Source organism: Triticum aestivum, chromosome 2D, assembly GCF_018294505.1.
Source record: "Triticum aestivum cultivar Chinese Spring chromosome 2D, IWGSC CS RefSeq v2.1, whole genome shotgun sequence".
Lineage (NCBI taxonomy): Eukaryota > Viridiplantae > Streptophyta > Magnoliopsida > Poales > Poaceae > Triticum > Triticum aestivum.
Window position 1 is genome coordinate 374,326,553 of NC_057799.1, and position 10,016 is coordinate 374,336,568.

Below are 10,016 nucleotides of genomic sequence, written 5' to 3' on the forward strand. Positions count from 1 at the left end.
TGCATATGTGATCCATCCATACATGGCCGGTCAATCTCCTCTACTTGCATCCATAATCAGATACAAAATTCAATAATTACACATCATGCTTCCTGTAGTCTATAACAATCTTAATTGCCCGGGCACGGTCCCGGGAACTGTCCTAATCACGCACCTGATATTTCCTACTATCTGAATCTGGCGTGGCTGAGCCGAGTGGATCATGACGTTTCCGCCTAAACAACGAGATACTATCAGGCACCAGCACGCTACGGTCTTATCCCCTGAAGCTCTGCGTGCCAAACCAATTCGAGACATGGACCGAGGGTGGGCAGTGATCATCATGGATGATGAAGTGTGCCCGCTCGCTACATGGTCGGCCAGAACGGCATGTAGCGCAGCCAGGCCGGCGGTTCGCCCGCTGACGTAGGCGCCTCCCCGGCGTTCCTGACACCGCTTGCTCCGGCGGAGGAGCAGGAGGACGAGGAGGTCTGGACGGCGGCCGAAGAGGACCTGGGGCACAGGAAGAAGCTCCGGGACCCTAGCTCCATCACCTTCTCCCTCGGGTCCAAACCTGACCAATGAGTCCACAACATTTACATGATCAGTGAATGATCCTTCACTTACTGAACGATGCAGATCATGCTCACTAAAGGATCAATGGTTGACTTGATACTGTCAGTGGGGCTAACGAGTAAGAGAAAGGGAAAACAGACCATTGACACATGGGCCCATGCATTGCTTGTTGAATAAGTTCAGGGGTTTTCTGAGGAAACAAATGGTCTGATTCATCTCGCCGGCTATTCTCGAACCAAGTTCATGCCGGCATATGGCCAGCTTGGCCAATACTGACTACTTGGGCTTGTGCTGGCTTTCCACTTTGATAGTTGTGTGGTGCAAGTCTGGAATGAAAAACAGAGGGTACTGTGGACTTCAGGTGCAACAGACTTACTTTCCAAGCTGAACTGGGAGTAGTGTAGGCCGAAGGTCGACGGGTCGGTCGCCGGCAGCAAGGGCCGCCTGCCCTCCTTGACGTAGATCCCCACGGAGGCGGCCACGAGGTCCGCCACGCTCCACTCCGCCGACGCCATGACGTGCAGCGGCCACAGGCTCCTCTGCACGGTCACGTTCACCAGCACCTTGCTCGGCGTCCTCCGGACCGCCAGCTCCGCCAGCGGCTCGCCGCCGTCCGCGGCGCGGAAGCTCCTGCCCCTCACGCCGGCGAGCAGGTCCGGCTGCGTCTTGGGCCTCTGCTTTGGCAGCTGGTGCCGCTGCTCCGCCCCGCGCCCGTGGAACGACGCCGACCGCTGCCCCGGGCCTCGCAGCAGTTGCCCTCCTGCCTCCTGCCTTTGCCGGTCGCCGGAGCAGCTCTTCTCGAAGGAAGTTGCGTGAGGAGGCATCGCCCTTGCTGGCGGTGACCCGCAGGCACTGCCGCAGAAACAGCTCCAAACACCCGGGCGATCAGACGGCGCGCGCAAGGATCACGGCTGCCGGCGGCAACGTGCACGGGAGCCGGACGGCGAGGTTGTCCATGCAGAAACAGAGCATGCCGTATGCAGCTGCAGCTGGTCCTATGGCCATATAAGAGCCAGCCGAGACGAAGGCGAAACAGGGCACAATTAAAGCAAGGAGAACCGAATTTTCAAAGGTGGGAAGCACAATCAAAGCCAGAAGCAACTGGGAAGTGACTTGTACCGGAGAAAGGTGAGATGAGAACGGCACGGCAGACATACACATGGAATCATTGTAACCATTGGTGATTGGCTTGTCAATTATTGGAGCACGATTGCCTCTCCTCCACAAATTAAGTACTACGTTTATATTTATTTATTAAAGTCGCCACTAAGGGCAAAACACTCTTACATACTAACTCAAAAGAAATTTGGTAATTGCAAAGTCATGCCCATTTGATTTCTATTGCATTGACTTTGCACCACGCTTTGGTTGATGCACTATATATAAAAGACGAAAGAACCTTTCAAAAAAAATGTTATGGAAAGTAGTGCGAAACAGAACCCTTGAACTTGCAAGATTCAAGCTTACACTGAGGAGCATATGGATAGAGGACTTCAGGGACTTGGAGTGGTGAGGTTTTTTTCGACAAAGGGTGAATTTTATTGGCTCAAAAGAAGCATCAAGAGGATACAATATAATGAACATACACCCGGCCTCTGCATAACTAGGATGCACACAGCCAACCCAACACAAACGCTAAAACACACCAACGACTAGCAAAGTCATAAGACCAAAAGCTATGAATAGGTGTGAAAAGGAAAAAAGAAATAAAAAAGCCCCAAAGCGATCAGATCAGTGAACGACAAACTAGAACTGCGACCATATCCGCACCAACCATTGACACCACATTGACGACGAGGATCTTCAACAACAACGCCTTCAAGAAGGAAGCGACACTCAAGCGCCGCCGTCGCCGGATCCAACCAAAAAGGCTAGAATCAAAGTTTTCACCCTGAAGAAACAGTCTGAACGTATCCGAGCAATGCCTCCAACAAGGTCACGATGTAAAAAAAACATCGCCATTGCCAGGGATGACCACTCGGGTCTGACCTAGGCTTTCGCCCCGGAGCTCGAGACCGGGTGCTCGCAGCACCACCATCAAAGTCACACATGTGTTGTCGCCGCCGCTTTTCCACAATCCAAGCAGCTGCAATTTAACCGCTGCCACTCCAACAACATTCCTTTGCGTCAAGTCATTGTCCATAATTTGTACCTCACCACCGAAAGTCATTCACCGGATCAAGAGATAAAAACTCCCGAATTCACTTTGATGACCCCCGATGTCGTGGATCCATAGAAAATCATTCATCGCATCTGATACACCTTGCCGTCAACGCTTCAAGATCTCCAATCGCATCCGCCATGACTTCCTCCATCTTCATCGATGCCTTGGGAATCTTAACTTAGACATGTCCCATGACTCCGATAAGAAAACGAAGCTTCGCGGCACGCCCTCTTGAAACCGTGTTGGCTGATAATGTGAGCGCGCGCGACCCGAATCTTTCCGATGTAGGTATCAAGGGGCGACATACGCCAATCCGTATAAATATCTGACATGGAAGATCGGAGAAATCATGTCACCTCGGCTTGTAGTACTCCCAAGCGGTGGCACCACACCCGAGACTAGTTTGTACGTCGATCGGGAGGTGCCGAACCACGGAAGAGGATCACCAATAGCACACCCTGCAGTGCACGGTGTCAGCACCGAGGTGTGATGCGCCGGAAGGCTAGCCGGTCGCTCATCTTCTCCACGCTCTTGTGCTCAGCCCAGGCACAACATGCATGCGCATGTGCATGACCCTGGTAGTGGAGCGACATACATCCAGCCCAATATTGGCAGATGCGTTGGTTGCTTGGCATGCACGAGGCGTGGACTTGAGAGATCTTGCCGAACACATCTTGCTCGACGTAGCCGATCCATGGAGACAATTGCAGATCCAAAGGTCGGCGTCCTGCCAGATCGGGAGGCTATTGGCGACCAGATCGCGATGCCGCCCAAGTAGGACAGTCGCAGCCAGATCGGCAGACCTGGGATATAGAACGACGACGGCCAGATTGGAAGACCATCAGACTAGAGAAAGAAAAAAGACGAGCGGACATGCCCCGCCGCCGCCGTCCGCCGTGGTACGGCGTCCTCCGGCGGCGGCGTGGTGAACGGGGAGCTGGGGACGGGCCTTCTAAGGTCCCGGCGGCGGCGCCTCCGGAGTCGCCCTAAGCGACCCGGGAGGCAGTTATGGAATAATCCTGCAGGTGATGGAGTGGTGAGGTTGAACACATGTGTAATGAAAGTAATGATCATTCAAGTATGTTTAGATGTGTCTCAAAAGATGCAACTACGAAGATGGTTGGTGACCCCCAATTCTTCAATGACAAGTATTGGCAGGGCTAAGGACATAGATTTTATCTTTTACTGATCCAAGATCACATTGAGTCCATAGCTATGATAATACTATTAACAAGGATCAAGTATGAATGGTGATACTCTTTTTTGCTAAGTGCTTAGAGAACAAACTCCAACATCATGCAAAACATCGCAACCATTTTCCACTATCTATAACTCCATTTCTACTATTCGGAGCCACCGAGCCAAATCCATTTGGATCCTCTGATCCATTCCAGAGATAGTCGTTGCGATACTATCAAGGTGGGAAGCATGATATGGTGAGGAAGAAAGAGAAAAGGGGGCCACAATGCTACCATTGTAGGAACCGGGGACACATAAGGAAGAACTGTCGAACATGGAGGAATATCGATGGAACCAAAGTGTGCCAGTGTCCTCTACGAGAAGTGATTCAGATGGCTGCCTTCTTACCCTATCAAGTGGGTTATGTGAGGAAGCGTGAATAATAGATATAGCGAACTCTTATCACATGACATCTAACAGAGAGTAGATCACCTTCTACAAATCTAGTAACTTTTACTGATCTATCAAGGTGGCGATGTGCCTCAGTGCACTATGACATTGGAGATGTCAAGATCCAAACTTAAGATGGAATTGAACATGGGATATTAGAGACGTGTCAAGGGTTCAGAGAGAGATGAATTCACTTGGTAAACTTCATGGCAATGGTTATGTCTACAAAGTGGACAATCACAAGAAGACCAGGAGAGTTAAGAAGAGTAAGAAGAAGCTTGTGACGAAGGGAAAGAGAACCAAGAACAACTTGCACAAAGTGTGAATAAACATTGTTGAAAATGCAGCCGAGGAGAAGCCAGATGTGGATTATGTTCAATCAAGGTGACCAAAATGAAGGGGCTAAACTTGGCGGCACTAATGAGCAACAAGGGAAGATCCAAATTCAAGCGTTGAAGATGATAACCACAAGATGATGAGAGCATATTCGTTAAGGTGAAGTTTGGTGGATGACCGTCAAATATGTATATAGGGCTATAGTTGGACTTATTATGTGTAGGGGTTGAACACATGTAAAGCAAACCTATGCATGGCATGGTAGATAATTTTTTTTGCGGGAAGTAGTTAAACTATTTTAACGAAACTAGTAGGTTAGACACAATATCACGAAGGGGTGCTTTGGACGCCCGAGGAAGGGATGACTGAATCGACCATGTTGCAATTTTCAAAAATGTGCCTCATGGGCTCGGTGTGATTTGTCATGGATTATACTTCGTTGACTTAGTATATGAGAATGACCTTTTTTCCTGAGAATTGGGAATGATGTTTATGCTTCCAAGATGTAGGCATAAATTTACCTGTCTACTTTTCTTAATGTTCTAAGCACGTAAATTATAACATAATTTGCAACGATTGTAATACCTGTTCACAAACATATGTTTTTTGTTCCCCTACATAGAAGATAAGACACGCTTTACAACTATTATTTTAAAAATAAAATAGTTCCTGCAACTTTTCTTTTTTTCTTCCATAACCCTAGACAGTTAGGGTAAACTCTCCCCTTTATTGAATTCATGCTCTAGCCACCGATGAAAAGAGACGGACAATTTTTTTCGAATTAATGAAGAGAGACGGACAATATATTTTAACACTCCTACCATACTAAATTCATGTTCCAGCCAGTTGCTCCAAAAGTCCGAACTGATGGAGAGAGGCGGGCAATATATCTCAACACCCTCCAGACTTCATCCCGAGCCCATGGATTTGCCTTCCCTTTGCCTGCCGCTCTGGCAGCCTGTGGCGGGAAGGAGAATCCCGGTGTCTTCGCTCGGTTAGTAGTTTAGGTTGTTTTTTTAGTCCTCGCAGGTGCAACACTCAGGCGGATGGCGATGCTTCTTCCTTGAGTTTGTCTTCCAGGCACCGATCATCCTCGACTTCGTCCATCTGGACGTAGTCGACGGAGCTCCGACATAGATTCCTCTTATCTCCTCACGGCAGTGAGATTTGGGTTTCTCGTCATGTGGCGGCGAGGTTTGGTGTCAGGTGCTTCAGATCTACGCAAGGGTTCGTCGATGACTGCGGCTTCAGGACACTGGTACTTAAGGGCACGTGTGTGAAGACTTCCGGACTGCCATCGACCATGTCAAGACGGCCCAGTGGTGGAGCGGCGACAACGGCGCATCAGTGACTAATTCTGACGGTAATAGTGGTTGGTCGGTGGTTTCGAAATCTCATTGTAATTTATATCATGTTTGAAATGCTTTGTACTTTTGCTGAACTTTTATAATAGATATTCCTGTAAAAACTTAAATAATACTCCCTCCGTAAATTAATATAAGAGCGTTTAGAATACTAAAGTAGTGATTTAAACGTTTTTATATTAGTTTACAGAGGGAATACTAGATATGATCCTTTTAAAAAGATAGATCCCGCAAAAACAAAGGCTCACCCGCAAAAAAAGAATAAGAACTGAAGAAGGCTAGCGTGCTTTCAAGGAAAAGAAAAGGGCAAGTGGACACCGGAGCTCTAAAAATGCGTCTTCCCTGGCTTGGTAGCTACGTGCGACTCCGCGTGCAGGAGAGCGGAGAGCTACCGCGGCGTTGGGCACGCCTGCGAAAGCAACGGACGAGGGCGACCGAATCAGTGAACTCACCATGGATTCCCATCCCCGTCCATTGACGCAAAAATTTCCGTATAAATCACGACAGATTCCCCTGATCCTGATACGACGCTCGGAATTAGTTCCCCTGTCGTGTGCAAAACTCCGTCCTTGGGTTGTTTAATTTGGCGGCTTGGAGCACAACGGATTGGATTGGACTGGAGTCTTCCGGTCGCGGCCGGGCGGCGCCGGAAAGCGAAGGGACGTACACGGTGGAGCTCGCTACTGGGGGCGGTCTCTCGGGCGGGCTGTGAATGATGGATGGCCTGGTGACGGTGACGTCGACGACAGTGGCAATAATAATGCGCCGACCGCATCTCCTCCTCTCGTCGCGGGCGGCCGAGGGACGGATCCGTTGTGCCCGTGGTGCCGTGGTGGCGCACGTGCCCCCCCGTTGGATTAAGAACTGACGATTTGGATTAGCAGTTTCTAGGATATTGGGATGGACGTCACGTGGAATTGTCTTAGCACTGTTTGATCATGGTCTCGCGAATCTCATCTCCAGATGAGGTGATAGGATATTGGGATAGGGAAGTGGATGGCCGGCTGCTCACACACTCAGGAAACGTCACTAGTAGGATAATTAAGAAAGATTCATCATCGATCATTGCCTAGTGGATTATTGGTGAGACTGTTGCTGCAGGACGAGGCATCTCATCCTTAAGCTCTCCCTCGCGGTCTCGCCCATCATTTCCTTGGCTCCTTCCCCTTTTCGCCCTTCGCGTCCATCACCAAAGCCACCTGCTGCTCCGGCTTTTGGCAACGCTTCGCTACTCGATACGCTCATCCGGTGAAGGTCTTATCTTGCGTTGATGTGGCCGACCGTTATCAAGTATTTGGTTTGGCACCCATTATTAATTTTAAATTTTATAGGATGGTAAAACAACACCTAATTACAGCTCTGTCACGCATCCGTTGCTTTTCGCCGTTGGATCTAGGTCTGCAAATGAGTCAAGTTCGAGTGAGTTGTATTAGGCTCAACTCAAGTTATACTAAAATTCAAGCGAGCTCAAACTAAACGAAGCTTGAGGTCGAGCTATAGAAAGTGGCTAGTGCTCAACTTGTAACGATCTCGAGCTAAATAAGATGATTTCATAAATAATCTATAAGAAAATTTATTAAACAAGGCATGCATAAACACAATATAAGAAACCATTATATAATTTAACTTATTCTCTCTCAACCAACATGGGTGAACTAGCAAGAGAAGAAAACAAAGGTGCGCCTAATCTCAAACTTTGATCAAAATAACATGATATTTTGCACATGGCTGACCACATAGCAGATTGGGAACTTAAATTTCTCCAGACTTAATTAAGCTTCCATGTATGTAGCAGGTAAAATGGAGAAAAATCGCACACAACATATATGATAATGTTTTTTGAATGTCCATGTGGTAATAATTTTCCAATTTTTTTTAATATATATCAGAATTATGCAATACCCACCCACCTGTGTTCTCAAGCAGCACGGAGCCGATTGTCGCAGATGACTGGCTCCGCAAGATAGGAAGAGAGCTGACCACCGCAAGATGCACTGACACAGAGAAAGTGAGGTTTGCCACTCACGAGCTGGATGGACAGGCAGCCGCATGGTGGGAGAACTATACCACCACATACCCCATGTAGAATGTGACTTGGGAGCAGTTCCAGCAGGCGTTCCGTACCACTCATGTTTCAGCTGGAGCTATGAGCCTCAAGAAGGAAGAATTCTGTAACTTGTGCCAGGGAGGACGTTCAGTTTTTGAATATATTGATGAGTTCAACAGGTTGTCTCGTTATGCTCCAGGAGACGTGGCCACCGATTCAGCTAAACAGGAGATTTTTTTGGAAGGTTTGAACGATGAACTTGAAGTTCAATTGACCGTTATTCACTTTGAGAACTACCAGGAGATGGCTGATAACGCTATTATCCTCGAAGCCAAGCACCAGCAGGTTGAGAACCACAAAAGGAAGTCTGGACTGGGAAAGTTTAGCTCTGGAGTTCAGCAGAAGCCCCGCTATACCCCTTACCTAGGGAACCTTGGATCTGGAAATAGAAAATCTGGAGGATGCAACCATCCTAACCATGGAGTTTATTCTTAGCATGGAATCATTGGACACCACCCCGGTGGCCACATGCATGACAGTGGAACTGGAGGAAATAGAAACCAACATCTGAAGGAAATATGCCCTAGAGGCAATAATAAAGTTGTTATTTATATTTCCCAGTATCATGATAAATGTTTATTATTCATGCTAGAATTGTATTAACCGGAAACTTGATACATGTGTCGATACATAGACAAAACACCATGTCCCTAGTAAGCCTCTACTAGACTAGCTCGTTAATCAAAGATGGTTAAGTTTCTTAACCATATGCATGTGTTGTCATTTGATGAACAGGATCACATCATTAGGAGAATGATGTGATGGACAAGACCCATCCGTTAGCTTAGCATAATGATCGTTAAGTTTTATTGCTATTGCTTTCTTCATGGCATATACATATTCCTTTGACTATGAGATTATGCAATTCCCGGATACCGGAGGAATACCTTGTGTGCTATCAAACGTCACAACGTAATTGGGTGATTATAAAGATGCTCTACAGGTATCTCCGAAGGTGTTTGTTGGGTTGGCATAGATCAAGATTAGGATTTGTCACTCCGAGTATCGGAGAGGTATCTCTGGGCCCTCTCGGTAATGCACATCATAATAAGCCTTGCAAGCAATGTGACTAATGAGTTAGTTGTGGGATGATGTATTACGGAACGAGTAAAGAGACTTGTCGGTAACGAGGTTGAACTAGGTATGAAGATACCGACGATCGAATCTCGGGCAAGTAACATACCGATGACAAAGGGACTAACGTATGTTGTCATTACGGTTTGACCGATAAAGATCTTCGTAGAATATGTAGGAACCAATATGAGCATCCAATTTCCGTTGTTGTTTATTGACCAGAGAGGTGTCTCGGTCATCTCTGCATAGTTCTCGAACCCGTAGGGTCCGCACGCTTAACGTTCGATGACGATTTTGTATTATATGAGTTATGTGATTTGGTGACCGAATGTTGTTCGGAGTCCCGGATGAGATCACAGACATGACGAGGAGTCTCAAAATGGTTGAGAGGTAAAGATTCATATATAGGACGATAGTATTTGGACACCGGAAGTGTTTCGGGGGTACCGGGTACGTATCGGGTCACCGGAAGGGGTTCCGGGCAACCCCCGGCAAACTATATGGGCCTAATGGGCCAAGAGAGGGACAGACCAGCCCCTAAGGGGCTGGTGAGCCCCTTATAGGCCGAAATAAGGGGGAAAGGAAAGGAGGGAAGGGAGAAGGAAAGGGGAGGATTCGGCCTCCCCCTTTCCTTCCCCTTCCCCCTCTCTTTCCTTCCCCCTCCGACACTTATGGAAGGGGGGGAGGCCGACTTGTAGGAGGCGCCCAAGTAGGATTACTCCTACTTGGGGCGTCCCTTGCTGGCTTGCTGCCCCTCTCCCTCTCCCACCTATATATATGTGGGGGG

General features: G+C 48.0%; 1 protein-coding gene across 1 annotated transcript; it reads right to left on the bottom strand.

Moving 5' to 3' along the window:
- Positions 1 to 23: 23 nt before the first annotated feature.
- Positions 24 to 1,697, bottom strand: LOC123053219 (uncharacterized). Its single transcript, XM_044476659.1, has 2 exons — positions 932 to 1,697; positions 24 to 553 (listed from the first exon to the last, which is right to left on the bottom strand). Exons 1-2 carry the CDS (start codon positions 1,377 to 1,379, stop codon positions 348 to 350), a joined length of 654 nt encoding a protein of 217 aa, XP_044332594.1. The 5' UTR covers positions 1,380 to 1,697; the 3' UTR covers positions 24 to 347.
- Between the last annotated feature and the right edge of the window lie 8,319 nt (positions 1,698 to 10,016).

Bases quoted from the DNA above. Each gene is read 5' to 3' on its own strand.
- LOC123053219 (XM_044476659.1), bottom strand. From the start codon at position 1,379: ATGCCTCCTCACGCAACTTCCTTCGAGAAGAGCTGCTCCGGCGACCGG. The intron at 554-931 runs GTAAGTCTGTTG...CTCATTGGTCAG, and splicing joins CTCCCAGTTCAGCTTGGAAA to GTTTGGACCCGAGGGAGAAG.